This window comes from Onychostruthus taczanowskii, unplaced genomic scaffold, assembly GCF_017590055.1.
Source record: "Onychostruthus taczanowskii isolate IOZ18803 unplaced genomic scaffold, ASM1759005v1 scaffold158, whole genome shotgun sequence".
Lineage (NCBI taxonomy): Eukaryota > Metazoa > Chordata > Aves > Passeriformes > Passeridae > Onychostruthus > Onychostruthus taczanowskii.
In genome coordinates this window covers 1,120,443-1,137,792 of record NW_024498773.1, presented here as the reverse complement: position 1 = coordinate 1,137,792, position 17,350 = coordinate 1,120,443, and the positions used below count along the sequence as shown (strand labels likewise).

Here is a 17,350-nt window from a genome sequence, read left to right as displayed (position 1 = left end):
CTCCAATGCTATTAGAAAGATAAAAAAATAGGAGAGTGTAGTCAGGCATTCACTGCCTGCTGCAGCCCTGCTAAACACTGAGTTGCAGTCTGCACTCAGCATATGAATGAGCAAAGAATTGTGCTTACCCAAGCTCTTAGACATGGAGGTTTTATTCTTTATACGTATTCTCTTAATAAAAATTAGTAGCTGCAGACTTTCATATTAGAAATAACACCTTTAAGTATTTAAAAATTCCGTTTTCATGACTGGCCTCAGAAATGCCTTCTGGCTAATGTTTACTCAAAACAAATAACACCTGGAATAAGAATTATTTCCTTCTATTAACATATGTCCAAATGCCTATGTATTTTTATAAGAAGCATTAAGAGGCAGCACAGTTTTATGCAAAAATACGTCTGTATGTTTAAATACAATTAGGTATTCTTATTTTACCATCCCTAGAGGCACTTTTGCTGACTTCTTTTCAATTTGCAGAACACTTTCTCTCTTGTAAACACCCTTACATTCCACAAAAGATGCCAGTTCTAAGAGAAAAAGAACTGTAAAGGAAGTTGGTGAAATAGTATTGCCTATTATGTACTGTATTAGATTGTGTCAGATTTGGCTGCAAAATAGTCTTTCTAACTAGGTTTTTGTTTGTTTGTAATTTTTTAATGATTTTAAGTGTTATAAGACTCAGTAGCTGTTGAAATATGATGCAAGGATCACTGATACGCCGGTTCTTCAAGACCACGTTAATGAAAGAACACAAGATTTCTTTCTCTTTTCAGTTCCTTGATTACAAAAAAAAAAAAAAAAAAAGGAATTCCAGTATGTAGGGATTTTTTAAGCATCATAGTAAATTTATAACCAGACAGCTGTTGGCTGCTGTGATCTTTAATAATCCCATGAAGTAAGTTACGTATTTATATACATTTAGGGAAGTAAGACTGATGTCAAATTATATTGAGAGATAATTGTGTCATAAATTAACTGCAGTGAAAATGGGCATTTCTTGCTTTACTGCCCTCTACTGTATACACTGATACATTAATAGTTCTCCAAACCTTTGACTGCTGGTCAGGGTGATTGCCCCATTTCTGTAACCTCTCCTATCATCTACTGACACATCATTTCTTATTTATCTGTCTTTTCCACCTCGCCTACTCATTTCAGTTTTTATTTATTTTTGAGACGTCAAGGAAAAAGCCTTTTGATCAGTTCTGTCCTTGTAAAACAACTTCTCTCAGGTCCTCACTTGCCACAGTCCAGAGCTTGAGCTTTTTCTCTACAAATCCATCTCCCACATCGCTGTTGAACTTCAGGGCAAAACTGCAACCCTTCAGTGGAGGTCAAGGCATCCATAGAGTTCAGCAATGAATCCAGAATGAAGGCTAGGAAGAGCATGATTCCCAACAGGGTCAGATATGCCCCAGTTCTTCCCACAGCTTTCTCTACTACTCCTCACTCCTAAACTGATAAACTCTAGTTTCCAGGGTGAGCAAATGACAGAGGACAGGAGGGAGAGTGGAATGATCCTGTGCTAACAGATCTTTCTGCGTCTACGACATGTTATAAAGGCAGCATGAAAACTGCAGGGATCCTGTGTCTTGTGAGCTTAGGAGTGAAGGCAGAAGGATTTCATACCTGTGATTCATGTGCTGGTGTCTTTGCTGAAAGTGGAACCTGATGTGCTCCCTATGGAGATTAATTTATCCAGAATGTAATTTCCTGTTAGAATACTGTTTCAATGAAATATTTTGATAAAAATAATACCAGTTTTGCAGAAATTTTCTGGAGCACAGAACACATTTAACTATTGCGGTCATCGATACCCTGCAGAAAAAAGTTTTGAGGTTACCTCATAGTCACAGTCTGCAAAAAGACCATTTATCTTTACATGTGCCCCAACTTTTTTTTTGAGCAAAGTAGTATTTTGTTAACAGAGATGTAGCTTCAAATAACATACTTTGATACAAAAATAGTGGGAATATTCAATATCTTTGTTTACATCTATATACATGTAAAGAAGAAATGAAGAAATGAACTTCTAACTTTCTGTATCCAAAATGTGGATCCTTATGTAAGATCCAGGAGTAGGAACCTGTTTGAGTAGGAGAGCAGTTTAGGATATTTTTTGGAAAAAGGGGCAAACCTGTTCTTATTTCTATTCATCATTATCACAAAAAAGTACACTTTTCAGAACAGTTTTACAAGATGGTTGAGCATTTATAAAGGTGAAAAATGAGTAGGAAGCTCCTCAAAAGAGGCATTAATATTCTGTCTAAAAATTAATATCCTTTCTAAAATATTTTAAATCCTAGATAAAATATCTCAGTTTTGCAGATCATTCTTGGGAACAGGAGGAGAAAAATCGGCCTCACCAAAAAAAAACCAAGAAAACCCAACTTTCTTTTCTTTCTTTTGAATATACTGTTTTAAGAGTTTTCACACAGCTGTACTTGCTAAAAGTTCCACAGTAAAGGCTGCACAAGACTTATATTTCTAGATGGATCTAAGCATACCCACATTTAGTAGCTTGGTAGACATGCAAATTATGTTATGTGAGTGCCTGGTGGCCAAGCCAGCTCCACTCTGGTCCCATGTCCCAACCTGGCCTTTGTTGTCCCCAGGGAGGTGTCTGATACCCTGGGCTGACCTGGTTGCAATGGCTGGGTGGTCATAGCTACCAGGCCCTGCTGTGCTTCCCAGGCAACTTCTGCAACCTCTGGCTCCCCAGCCTCTTGAGACTTTGATGGTAATATTGATACAACAAGCCATGGATTGGGATCTGACCTGAGCTGCAGAGGATCCAGGTGATTAGAAACTTTAAGTTAAATTGTATTATAAATTCTCCACAATGCTAGTTACAAATTGTACTATGTTGACTCTGCTTTTAGAAATCCTATGTCATTCTAATAATAAATTCTCTTCTATATCAGTCATAACATCCTGTTAAGAAAACAAAGTTTTAATTGTACCTACGGTTTAGTGCCATCCTCACTCTGACAATATCCCCAAGAGAACCCATCTGTATTGGGTGACAGTGTCACTCAGATAACAGTGATATGTCTATTAACCAAGAACCTCATGGAGCAACACGGAACTTTTTAGCAAGTGTGTGAAAAGGGCTGGATGTAGTATTTAGAAAATTGAAAGGGATGGTATTCTGGGCAGTTGGACTTCGGATGCTGAGAAAGTTCTGCATTGCACACTCTGGCTACCTTGCTCAAAGAAATATTACTAAATTAAAACTTTCTGCTTGCAAATTAAGTTACTGTTTGTTTTGTTGCTGGGTTTTGAAAGAGGTTAATTGAAAAATGCTATGGCTGAATATTATCTAGAAGGAAGTTTTCCTCTTTTTTTGGTCAGTTGATTTTGGTCATTTGGCAGCTTTTTATGCAGTGACTTAAGCAGTTTTCTACTGCAACACCATTTATAGATAAATTTGGAGAGGTTTACAGTGCTTTTCTTTTTCTACTGTTCAACATCTAATTTGGGGTAGACTTGACTTTCAGAGATCACATGAACCTAAGTGTCCTGTTGATTTGGTGAAAACTCTGAAAAGTCCAGCATGTCTGCAAATCATGTGTCTCCTGCCCATCTTTCAGAGATGTCAGATTTTGGGTATGTAAATGTTGGAGATTAAATGTAGCTATTAGTGCTACTAGGACTGTTATTAACATTTGCATTGACTATTTGGTATATGCTTGTTTGAATTTAGAAATCAGGGCATTATGGAAAATTTATATTGTACAATATAAATTATATTGAAAAACTAAACATTCATTTAACCTACATAAGAAGACAAACAAATACCCAGTGGATTGACAGTTAAAACCCACAGTCTTAAACAGAAAACATACAAACTTTTTTAATATTTCTTTTGAGAAATATCAAGCCTGTTTTGCTACTCACAGCAGTACAGAACTCTCACTCCTTGCCCTCCTTCCTTGTTCTCTCCTTACAAATTTCTAGGCTCCACACACCCCTCACACCAGGAACGCTTCAGGCAGAATTGTACTTTCTGCTGCACAGCATAGTTTGTGTTTTAAATGTGGGGGGTTTGCCATCTGAAATTTAGATTCTTGGCTGTAGGACTGAACAGCCACATAATTCACAGCAGGCACAGGAATGTGGCAGCTTAGGGTATTGCTTTCCAACTGGTGTGATGCATCTTTTAAAAAAAAATTAGATGGGCATCATGATATAAACCAGAAAACACAGCTGATTTTACAGTCTTGCATGCCATACCACAGCTAGAATATCAGCTGTTCCTATCAGCAAGAAGGAACTGGTATGGGTGGTTTGTTATCAGGGAAAGTCAGAAATTACTGCACCAGGTTTTCTTGGGACTGGTGGAAATGCAAAAAAAGTTAACTATAGCTGATCCCCAGAAGGAAAAGATAAGAGGAAAAATTCAATTCAACCAACTCAAAAATTGTTCACAATGAGCAGGGAGAAGATAAGGGATAGGTGAATTTTTGATCCAAAAAGAAAGCTATTGTGTGAAGCATGGATCTAAAATGACAACAAAAGATAAAATGTTATCTAGATTAGATGAGAAGTGGGAGACTAGTTTAAAAATGGTTAGAACTGGCGAGGCTTAGCAGATAGCATCAGGATGGAGAGATACTGTTCTTGTAGATTCTCATTGCTCTATTTTGGATCCAATCTTGCTCCATGGATACTGCTGGCCTTGTCAGGAAACACTGTTTTAGGACTCTGCAAAGAATCACAGAATCAAAGAATATCACACGAGGAACGGGATGCATACAAATACATTGAGTCCAGCTCCCTGTGGTTAAGAATTTTCATTCTTACTAAGAAGCAGTGTGTGCTATGCTTGCAGAATGTGTGCAAGGATTCTTGTGTGTGGTATTGAACGGCTTGTCTATGGGATCTGGCTGAAGAAAATTGTTTTGTGACTTCACATTTCCAATCCTCAGTGTAAACAAACAGCTGCAGTAATCAGCTGGTATCACACATTTTTCAGTCCTGCCAAGGACTGAAAAAGCATATGCTAAGACTAAGAGTGAGACCACTGTAGGTCAGGAGATGGAACATCTGAAAAAATAGTTGCAATATACTCTGGTTTAAGTGCCTTGAAAGAGTATGGAAGTGTGTTGGCTCCATACTACAGTGCCCTTGCTGGTCATCCAGCAAGAACTAATGTGAGCAACGTAATTTGGAAATCTGCAGAGACCGAGACAATACGAGAGTGAGTGTATGCATGCTTACACCTGCAAGTAGTTTAGTTAATAAAATGCCAGAGGAACTCTTTACCTTGTAATGACTTACGTAGTCAAGGTACAATAAATATTAACAGTTAGAACTGTTGCCATCAGTTAATGTACTTTAAAGGCACTGTGCAACAAGTGTGATAACTTTGCTGGATTTATATATTCATTAATCCCTGTCAGCACAAGGAAGATCAAGATGTTTTGTGGCATGGACTGGATATCTTCAAAGACTTAATTAATAGGAAAAGAATAATACCTGATGCTATGAGGGAAACATATATCCTTAATAACATGGTCTTTTTTGTCTTCAAACACAGAAATAGGTTAGGAAAAAAATTAGTTCACCCAAATAAATCATGTGATGTGATGGAGTAAGAAATATAATGCATTGTGTAAACTGAAATGCTGTTCTAGACTGTTTCAGAATACCTGTTTCCGGTTAGAGATAAAACAGACTGGTGTGCTGGTGCTGTATCACTTCTTTTCACAATAATTAACAGTACTGGATAAAAATTAATTAAGATATTGAAAAGGGTGGCAAAGATACTAAAGGAAATGAAGAAGCTGTACTACAGACACGATTTTGGTTTTTTCATCTGGCCACATGATGACTGCAAAGAAAACTACTTTTCTTTAAATGAGAAGGAGAGTAACAGACAGGGAAGGGTATAGGCCACCAACATGCTCAGGGACAGAAAAACGAATTGTTGACTTCAGTGGAAGGGAGCTGGATGAGTCAAGAGGGGCTGGTGCTCTGCACCTCAGAATGTTTTTGCCTGACCGGTACCCCATCAAACAGCCTGGGAGTTCAAACGTAGCAGAAACGCTGGGGTTTTTTGACGTCCACAGACCGGCCAAAGCCGCACCTCCGGAGCAAGGAGCCGGCCCTGCCCAGCCCAGGGAGAACAAGCGACCCCCGCGGCGGGTTCGGGTCGCCCCGCACTCGGCAGCCCCCGGCACAGAGGGCAGCCAGCCCCGGGCTGGCGACACCGGCCGCTCGCTCCCGGTGGGTCCCACCGTGATCCCGGCACCGGACGATGCCGTACGCCGGCGGGAGCTCCGAGCCCCAGTAGGGGTCCCGGCCCCGAGTGTCCCTCCGCGGGCGGTGGGTGCGAGGCCGGCAGGGCCCCCACCCCGTCTTTGTGCTGCCGCTCGCACTTTACAGGCGCGGCGGGACTGGGAATCCCGGGCGCCCGAGGCAGCCTCGCCTCCTCCTTCCCCACCTCCTCCTCCTCCTCCTCCGGAGCGGGGCGCATGATGGCGGCAGCCGCTGTAGCGGATGTGAACAGCACCGGCAGCAGCAGCACTGATACCTCCAGCACGGGCGAGGAGGAGAGGATGAGGCGCCTCTTCCAGACTTGCGACGGTGATGGGGATGGCTTCATCAGCAGGTAGCGACAACGAGAGGCGGCTCTTTGCTGGTACGGAGCCGTCCCTTTACCCCGCGTTCCCCGGCGCTCAACTTGTGGGCGAGTTGGAGTAGTGGTGGGAGCTCCGCGGCTCCCGTCCTACTGCCGCCGGCACCGGTGCCAGGGGCTCCAGCAGGGCCTCGGCACCGAGAGCTTCCCGGGATAGCGAGCGAACATTGCCCGCAGCACTTCCACGTCCGCCTGGGCTGAAAGGTGATGCCTCCGATCCTGGATTTTATCACCTCGTGCCCTGGGCAGGTGGTTTTTGCAAGTAAACGCACAAAAAGGCGGTCGTGGGTAATCTAGGAGAAAACTTATATTGTTCTCCCGGACCCTATGATTTTGTTTTGTCAGTAGGGTTTAATCAATATTCTTGTTACACACTTTGTAATTCCTCTGCTGGTCCTCAGAGAGTTTGAGGAGTGTCGCGCAGGCTGATGGATTGTGGTGGGGAAGAGTGAGCTTGTACATTGCAGTAGATACTTGGAAATAAGCCATAGTGGAATGTTTATGTGTCTGGAAGCACTGGCAGTGTGTTTTGGTCAGGAGTTGGTTTTGTGGCAGTGGTATTTTTGAGCTCTCACACCATGATTTAAAAAATACTGAACTTCAAAAGGCGGGATTTGCCAGAGGTCATGGAAACTTGCATTTTCAAAATGAAACTTATGCTATTGCCTGCAATTAGTACGTGCCTCTAGAGAACTGGAACAGTGGGGGGATTTCTTCAGTCTGCTAACCTGTAACCTAAGAATATGACCCCAAAGAAAGGCTAAGTAAGCTTGAATCCCCACTGCCATCTCTTTGGAGCCAGAAAGTTGTTGAAAATCTGTAACAACTGGCAGTCACTTTAAAAAGAAAGTTCAAGGGTTGTGATATTTGTTATCTAAACAGCTCCCTGAACACTCTTTTTTCCCCCCCTCAGTCTAATGATTATTTTGACAGTTGTGGTTTTGAAATATAAACTTTGAAAATGTGTACTTTCCAGCCAGTGTGCTAAGACTGCTTCTCTTTCCATTTGTTTATGGTCTTCATGGAATTTATTCTGATCTCTGAAAACTTGCGATGTTCACGTGAAGTGTGCACTGTCTCTTCACAGCACACTTGCTCTTCTGTACTGTCATGTTTTTCTGCAATGTAAACTCTGTGTATTTCTAACTTAAAGACCTTACTCGGGGAATGTTAATGTTTTAGTGTTTCATACAGACGGTTGAGAGATGTTACCATGACACAAACTACTAATTTCTGATTGACTAATCCACGTTCCCTTAGTTTTGTCCCAGATTTGTATTCTGTGTTCTTCAAAGTAGGTCTTTTCAGAGTGTTGCTTGAACTACTGTGTTGAAAACGCCAGGATATGTCTGAGTAGAGACATTGGATTTCATGACAAAATGGCTATGAAGCCCAGGACCTGGGTGGTGGTTGGAATTTTTCAGGAGATGGTGGGTTGGTTGTTGAGGGTTGCTAATACCTTGCTTTAGAAGGGAGTTGTGCATTCAAGGCACAACTGGTGTGGCCTTTGTCAGAGAACGTGGTGTTATAAATTATTGTCTTCCTTTACATCTCTGTATGTGTGACAAAGTAGTGAAGGAATATTTAAGAAACTATCTTTGACATGACTTTACTTCATTAGGTAGCCTGGGTGATGAGTTGTATAAATGGAATGCCTTTCTTGCTTTTGTAGTTACTCAATTTTGCTTATACTCTGTTTTATAGCAGTGGCTTTTGCAGGAGGAGACTTGTCCAGTTGGATTTGGATGTCTTTATAGTATGTACCACCATACTATAAAGTCTGTCAGGTTTATGGACTCAGTGTCCTTGTTGAAAATACAGCACATGGGGGTTTGTTGTTTAGAGCCCTAGAGTTTAGGTTATTGCATCCTTTTTAATGTAATAAATTAAAGGCAAAAAAGTTACACTTGCTTTTACACTAAATTTCATCTTGCCATTTTCTGCATACTGTTTGTCTGGCTTCTGTGTTTGTTTCTTTCTATGCGATTTTCTTTTGTTTATTTCGTATGGGCCAGTTGCTTGGTTTTCCTGTTCTTCTTGCCCTGCTACTTTGTACTTCTCTTTGCTCATTCTTGTGGTCAACAATTTTTTTGCCTTTCTTGCAGCCACAGTGGCGATTGGAGGCCTGACTTCTGCACGTCATGATATCTTTCACAGCAGATTAAACATGGCGATAAATGCCCAGGCATCTTTATAAAGAGCTGAAAACACAGAAGCTAGCACTTTAAAATCATCTCCTTTGTGTATGAGAGCTAGACTTGGCTATGATCTATAAGCTATTACTAGCATGAGCTTCTTCTTAAACACTAGCTTATTTTCAATGCAATGGGGCTGAAATTTGCTGTTTTGCAGGTGCTACCGAGTATATATTTTATCTTTAAAAATTAGCATCCCTTCTATTTGCAGGCCTGAAGCTTGGTCAGTCATTTCTTTGCCTAGCAGATGCAGCAGTTTGTTTATAAGGTTTTTTTTTTTCCAGCTCCAGAGCTGTTAAGGAAAATAAGATCTTTATACTTGCAGCAAAGACAGGCATTTTGTGTATGTGTGTTTATTTAGTTCATATTGTATGGGGGGAAAGAGATGTTTGCATTCCTAATGAAATAACATGGTGTCTCAGCTGTGGAAATGCTTTGTCGTGCATCAAACTGTAATAAACCTCTTTAAATAGTAGCAGGGAAGTACAGGCACAGATGGAGAGGAGGAGCGTGTCCTTGGATACTGATTAATTTTCAGGCTCTCACCTGAGATATTGATTAAATTCCAGGCTCTAAATAGGATAATATCAGAGCAATAAAGCATAGTTAAGGATGTGCCATTTGTAGTTATAATCCAGTAGACACTGAGCTATGGGATATAAAATGTTAAACCAGTGTCTCTGAGCATTGCGTTGACATGTGCATATTAAAATTTTGCAGCATCCAGCTAAGGAAGAGTACTAAGAAAACAACAGAGTTTTGACTTGTTCGCTTGTACTGAAATGGCTTTTGATTCTTTTGGGGTTTATGTTTGCTACGTAATTATTTTAACATCTTGCAAATATTTGGCATTCTTCTGCAAAAGAGGCAATTTCACAAAAACGAACTAACCAACCAACCAAAAAGTACCATCCTCCCCGTCCCCCCCACCCCACCCCACCCCCGACTCAGTTGCAAAGCAGTCCACAATTAAGGCTGGATTCTGAATGCTTGAGATCAGCTGGATGAGAATTGCTGAGAGCAGAAGGCAGCCTTAAACACTGTTTACAGCAGAACTTTAGTTTTGCAGCTGTAGCTGGACTGTGTTGTTGTTAACAAAAAGCTGTCAACTGAAAAAAAACCCAGTAATTGCTTAACTTTGTTTTATTCTGTTTGCTTTGAAAAGTTTCAGAATCTGATGTTACAGTTATAAACGTTTTCCGTTTCAGAGGGTTGGTGAATTGTCAAGGACACGTGTGGTTTTTTTCTTTTTTCCTTTTTGATGCTGTCTGCATATATGGCTTTGAATGCTGGGGTTTTATGGGTGGCAGGCTAGATGAATGTCTTCTTCAGAAACTTAATTGCCTTGTAGCTTTATTATATATGGATTGTATTGAAATTCCATTTAGCACACAATGAATTTCATCTTCACTGCAGAAGTCACTAAATGGATTTTGCATTACTCTGTTGTAACACTGGAAAATGTAAAGGTAACTTTGAATCTGCAGGAAATAGTTTTGCTTTTAAAAAAATGAAGGTATGAGCTGTGAAAATAATGGGTGAAGAAAAAATTAATTTCAATATTAAGTTACAAATATGCAAGCTTTCCAATTTTAACTTTTAAGCCTGGATACATAATTTTAGAATTGTGAAGAAAAAAGGTGAAGTTAGTGTTTACTTCAGCTAGAACTTTGTCATTATATTAACAATAATGGGATTAAGTTTTGTTTGTAGAGTTTGTTTGAAAACGGTATTGTCTGTGTACACAATTTTTTTTTACACTGGTCAATGTCTCACAGAAAGTCTTGGTAAAAGTAGAGTACCAGTACACTGAGTAAGATGTTAAAAACCCAATAAACCTACTAACTTTGTAGTGAGCTTATACAGCCTGTTAAAAGGACACGCTGAATGTGCCTTCTCTAGCCCTGCACAGAAGCATTTAAAAGGAACTACTTGGATTTGATTTGTTACCTGAGTGGTTTCAGTGGTACATGGCTTTTGGAGCTCAAAACCTTTGCAAATGTAGGCTAGTCCTTCCCTTTTTAATGGGTTGTCACTGTAGTAAGACATTCACAGCTTTCTTGCTGAGTGTATTTTGGCACCCCTCCCCCCACCTCCAGTGTTTCTGCATCTAATGGCTGCATGCTGTTAGAGGAGAAAACCCAGTATTTTCAAGACAAAGTATTTTTAAGTGAGGAGATTTATTCTTCTATGATCTCTGTTACTCTCCACAGCAGACGTTACCACTTCATTTAACTTTTTTTCAAGTGTTTGATTTTGCTAATGTGCTTCAACTTCTGTGCTTAACATTTAAAGAGATACTATTGAAGCACTTAAGGACCAATAAAATGAAGCAGCAAAATCAGTGTGGGTTGTCTGTGACAGTCAAGTTACTACTGTTGGTAAAACACTCTTTAATCCATAAGATGACCATTTATGAAGTCATGCGAACATGTTCAGTCAGGATCTCTGAAAACTTACTTTGGGCATGAGTTCATATTCTGCGTCTACTCTCTGCAGGGTATTCTCTGCTGGTCAAAAGCAGTATCAGGAGCAAGGTGTTGTGAGTGCTCAAATGTCCCCAGGCTAGGCAGTGATAAAGCTATTTATCCTACAAGCAAGAGGTTTATAAAAGGTCAATTCTAACAGAACAGGTGGAAATAAAAAAATGCCTTTGAAGTCTTGTGAGAGAAGTAATATTTATTCTGCTAGTTTTGCAGCTACTGGGATTTCAAATTTCAAAAGAAGTTTGCTCCCAGTACCATACAGTCCTAAGTCTGGCCTCAATCCAGCTCTCTAACAAGGAGACATCATTTAGAAGTAGTCTGCAAAATGTCAGCAAGATTGGGACAAAACTTTGGTTAGTCCTTGCCTTCAGTCTGGCTCTTCATATAGCTGGGCTGTTCTTTCCATGAAGCTAAAAAAGTTAAGGCCTCAATACAGGATTTTATTCTCACTTGAGGTCTGGACTGTTTGCTCTGTGTTTTCTTTAAACCAGCTCAGTTTTAGAAATTCCAGGGGGGAAAAATCCCAAATCTCCAAAACTCCCCAAGCCACCCTACCAAGCCTTGGTAAAATGTACTTTGTCCTTGCACTGCTGCTTTAGTGTGTCTTGAAAAGAGTTTCAGCTCCCAGATTCTGTTCCTAGGCTTAATTTTAGTCTTCATCCATCTCCATTACGAGGCTGTCACAGGGTTTGTGATCCATGTAACTGAAGGATTGCTTTTATATGGATACAGCACAATACTTACTGTATGCCAAGTGAAACGGTGACTGGAAGCACTGTGCTGTTTCTCACGTGATTGTGGTCTGTGTTTTCTGTTTCTCCTGGGACTTGCCTTAGTCAATGATTCCACAGTTGTATCGAATTTTGTGGGGTTTTTAGTCCAACTTTGTCTTCCACAGCCCTCTCAGAGCATCATAACCAAAAAAGGAATAAGTTATGGGGAAAGCCTGAAGGGTGGATGTGTATGAGAAGCCATAAAGACATACTTAGTTTAGGATGAAGAAAAAGGTATCCGCTTTGTTAAATATTTTTGCATAGAAAATACACCAAGAATCAACATTAATTAAGGGATTATGTATTTCAAAGTCTCTATTTCTTACAACTGGTACACAGTCAAAGAAATGTATTCAAACTTGAATTGCCTGAACATATTATGTTTTTTAATTGCTTAGCACTCCAGTTCTTGTGTAAACCTCAGACACCTGAAGGGTGTTTTAGCCGGAGCTGTTAGCATTTTAAAGTTAGTGAGGTTAATTGGTGTGTCTTATAGATTGCTTTTGTCTTTCCTCATTGGCACTATTAGTCTGGTAAAAGAAACTAAAGTATTTATCTCAGGCTTGTTGTTACTTGGTATTATTGTATTTTCTTTCTTAGGACCTTGTTGTCCACATAGATTGTACTGTGGAAAAACTGACCAAATAATAATTCACTTGAAAATACAAATGCCAAATTTTTTGATCCCTTTGAAAGTTATCATCCAGCTGGCTTCTAAGCAGTGAAGTTATTTGTTATATTTATTAATTTTGTTATTGATTTTTATTTCTTTTTTTGCTTTGAGATTGTTGCAAATACCATGCTAGTTGCGTTATCAATGTAAGAGAAGTTAATCACTCCTTAGGGTCAGTGATTTCCCTTTTGTGATAAAAAAAAAAGTAATAGTTAAACTGGGAAATTTTTTTTTTGCCTTGTGTTATCTTGGGTTTCTTGGTGGTAATTCTGAAAGATCAGCTTCAAAAATATACTCTGTTACTTTCTTCCCAAGGGTGATAGGGAGCTTGGGCCCTCATGAAAAGCTTTGGTGCTTGGTCTTTCTAGCAAGTCCATAGCCCTGGGTTTATGACATAGAACAGGTAGCTGTTCTAGCAGTATGACTGGGACTACAGTAAGTACTTGGTTTTGTTTAGCTCATGGATGATTGCATCTTCCCTGTAGAGCAGACAAGGCAGTTGGCACTCTTCTGAATCACTGTTGGTTAGCTCGTGATCCTAAGAAGCAACTTTCTGTATGTTTTTAGAATTAATTTGCCAAAACCTATCACTTGAAATTTATGGACTGAGTTGGGAGGCACTCGAATAAGAGAAGAGTTCTTGCAATTAACTCCTTGTATTTATTTGTATTTATTGTTTGAGGGTACCATGTGCAAGTACTTTGCTGGTAGTTGTGGATGGATTCTAAGATTATTTTTAAATTCTCTTTGTCTCTGTTTGCTGGGGTAGGCTAGAGATTACCTGGCATTGATTGAAGCAGCAGGCCATACATGTTTTGATTAGGAGCAAGGAACCTCACAAAATACTTGGGCACCTGGCCTTTCTTGAAAATATATACCCCTAATCTGTGCACCTGCACTATTTACACAATGAATTGTGAATAGCTAGTGGAGGGTTTCATGATTTTTTTAAGTCAGCCTGTTTTGCCAGATGATGATCTGCTGTGCATGGTCCTGAAGTTTCACACTGTCTGCACTAGAATTTGTTCAAAGAATTGCCTTAGCTATATACTAGTTCAGTAAGAAATATTTCTTTGCAGCATGGCCAGTTTATAGTTGTGACTTTTTATCTAGCTGTGTGACTTTCAATGTGGGCACAAGACGGTGGAGGGGGGTAAGAAACAAGCTTGGGGGTTAGTTGTGATCCGTCTGGTGATGTCCTCTTGATTTTTAAACATGCTTCACTCCAAATGATCTGAACTAAGAAATCTCACTAAAGATTAATTCATTTTCAGAAGTGTAGAAGGACAGGAGAGATTTTATTGAGACTCTGGTATCTCAGGTGGTAGATGAAAGGCATTAACAAGGCTTGTGTTGTGCCTCATTGAGTGTTGTCCAAAGGATGGGCTTCAATGGCATCTGAAGGAAGAGTTATGCTGTGGATACATAGCTTTTCAAATTCACTGTGTTTTTACTGTCGATGTTCACATGCATCTTTTAGAATAAATAGTATGTTAAAAGTAAAAATAAAAATTGACCCAATCATAATAAAAATAAAAAAAATTTATTCTCTTCCTCCAACACAAATTCCTCCAATGCCCGATACGTTTCCTTCTCAAAAGTCCCAAACATAGGCCAAAATAACGATTTCTTGACCTCCACATGAGCCCATTTCTCCACACAATAATATATCATTCTCTCCTTAGACTTCCCCCTCCTCGTGGGGCAATCCTCCCAATGTTCCAACATCCACCCCAGAGGACTGTTTCTTGGTATATCGGGAGTACAATATTTTTCCACCTTTTCTGGTTTTCCCTGGGTTTTCCCTTGTAGTTTACTCTTTTTCAGTCCCATGTTTCTTAATCTTGCTTACCTTTTTCCTTTTTGGGTAGATAGGCTCCCACATTGACCTTTTACGGGTACACTCCTTGATTCTTAGTTAAAAAAACTTTTGCCGACCTACTAGTCGTACAATGAACCTATCTGTAGACTTTCGATTGACAAAAAAGAAGAGCTCTCTTAGCTTTTCCCTGGATCCAGCGAGGTTCCGTTGTTCCTGGTCATTGATGGACCTTCATCCTCCCTCTGATCCAGCCTGTGATCGAAAAACACCTCCCTTTCCTCCCCCAATTCCCGGGATTTGGGTTGGTGTATGTGTGTGCTTTTAAAGGGTTTTTCACCCGCTTCCCCCGCAATCGACCACTTTCCTCGCAGAAGAGAGTGGAACTGCGATCTTGGGGTCCACAGTTGCTTTGTGATAATAGCACGTCTCACACACACTCGATCACACGCCACTCAACCACACGATACTTACGGTTAGTTTTCCCATGTGGAATCTTCGTGCACGTAGTTTTATGAGTGAAAATTTCTGTCGGCTTTGGGGAATTTACTCTATTTTCCTGAGAGCTCGGGGCCCGTTTTTAACCTTTTGATTGTGGCTTTTGGCTAATAGTTTGTGTTATCTGATTGGTTCCATTGGGCTTTTCCCAATCCTGTCCAGCTGCTGAACTCAGTGGGGCGCCATCCGAACCTGGAGAGGGGACCCTGGAATCCAATATTAGATCACATCGGGATCACCAAGACTGTTATAAGTAAAAATTTAAATCGACCCAATAGTAATCAAAATAAAAAAAAAAAAAATTTATTTGCGACTGTATTACAGTCCCAACAGCCACCAATCAAAATGACAGTGCAAACCCCGGGATACAGACTGGGTGAACGCAGATCCAGCCTCTGTCGCGCCGAATCCCCCTTCGTCCACACTTGCTGCTCCGCAGGGACAGTTCTTACACTCTTTTTCTTGCCCGCGGCCGAGTCCCTTTGTCTCTTTTCAAAGTTCATCATATCCATGTTGGTTTCTTTCTTCACTCAGAGCTGCACAAAATCTTGTCCAGGAAGAGACAAATGTTCCTCCTCTGATTCCTGGAATCCTGTATTCAGGTGGAAGGTGTTGATGGCCCTGGTTATCTCAGGTGTGTATCTTCATGGGCCATCATCACTGGGGTTCCCCGGGTACATGCCACCGTGAGCGACCATCTCCTGTGCAGCCGAGTTTCCTTTGTATGTTAATGCCGAGTTCCCCCCTTGTCAGCCAGCCGAGGTGTCTGTCACTGTAGGATTAAACCCTGGTCCCCCCTTTAATAGCATGTTTGATACATATATCTATATTCCATTGGCACGAATTTCTATCATATCCCTAACCTAGTACATATGTGGAATTCATCCTATTGCAGTGAGTTTTGCATTAATTGACCTGTGTTAATTAATGTCACCATAATGCTAAATTGTAGTCAACACATTCAATGTCTGATTTCTTCTAAAAGTTTTTCCGCAGCAGTACCTTTTATATTTGATAGAGAAGAACAATATTTATGTAGTATTAATGGTTATTTAATTAAATCTCATATGTAATTTTTGAGGGGAAGCCAGGTAGCAGAGACTAGGCCATTTCTGAATGAAAACTGTGCTCCTTATAGTTCCTAACCACGTGGAAGTCTGTAGGTTGAATTGTGTATTAGCAGTATGTTTGAAACCAGTGAAAAGCACAAAAGAAAGCACAGAATGGCAGAGATTCTGTTGACAATCTCTGCTTCTCCTTTGACAGATGTACCTTTGTTGGCCTGCAACAGTTCAGTCTCCAGAGGTGAGACCCTTAGCCAAAAAGGCTGCCTGTCCTCGTAGGTTGAGAGATGCAGTTTGTGCTGTCAGTACAGAGTGGTGATCAGAGCACAAAGTTTAAGGTATTCCTAGTGAGTAGAATATGTATGTGTTGTGTCATCTGTAAAATACATTGCTGTTCTGAGAGGTACCTACTGCATGCTGGATGTCTTGTCCATATCTAGTGTGAAGTGGGGGGGAGACATGCACAGACACATGCATAGAGGTGAGGAGGGAACTGTCCCCTGCTTCCCCAGAGGAAGGGGTGGTGGTGTATACTGCATGCTTGGAATAGTATCGTGAGAGGCAGCCAAGGCAGAACAGTGCTGTGAAGCAGAAGCTCAGATGGCTGAGTTATGAATAAAGCATACAGGGTTTTGGGGCTGGCTGATTGTTAACCCTGTCTTTTTCCTGATGATGCTCAGTATTGTGGATCTGGATCAAGTTGCAAGTTAGTTGTGAACAGGCACTGGAATATGCAGAAATTGAAACTTGCAGGGAATTTCAAGTGCAAAATTGTTCCACAATATCGAAACAGTTTTGAAAAAGTGACAAAAAACAGAAAAAGAGTACCCAAGAGAGGGAGTCAGTGAGCTGATGATGATGCTAAGACATGTGAGATTTTTGTTTTGTTTTGTTTTGCTTTCTACATTGAAAATAATAGATGTAGTGAGATTGTTCCTGCAAACAGGACTGGTAACAAATACCTTGGACAGAGAGAGAAGAAAAAAGTTGAAGAGTGCTTGGATTTGTTCTAACTAGTTGTACTTGGAGATTTTGATATAATAATCCTAAAGACAACCTCAGAATTATTTCCATTCTTTTTCCCTGAGCTCTTCTAAAAGACTGAAGAACAGAAAATGGGGAAGATAAAATATGCTGCTTTTCTTTAAAAGTATGTTGAGATAGTGGTCAGTCAACAGACAACTTGTTGAATATTAATT

The 17,350-nt window shown here is 40.3% G+C and overlaps 1 protein-coding gene across 1 annotated transcript in view; it reads left to right on the top strand.

Moving 5' to 3' along the window:
* Positions 1-6,359: 6,359 nt before the first annotated feature.
* The window catches only part of MCC (MCC regulator of WNT signaling pathway), a 187,954-nt gene continuing 176,963 nt past the window's right edge, over positions 6,360-17,350 (top strand). The window contains exon 1 of the mRNA XM_041399190.1: positions 6,360-6,616. Within this exon, the coding sequence (XP_041255124.1) occupies positions 6,480-6,616 (137 nt within the window). The 5' untranslated portion in view covers positions 6,360-6,479. The remainder of the gene's footprint in view (positions 6,617-17,350) is intronic.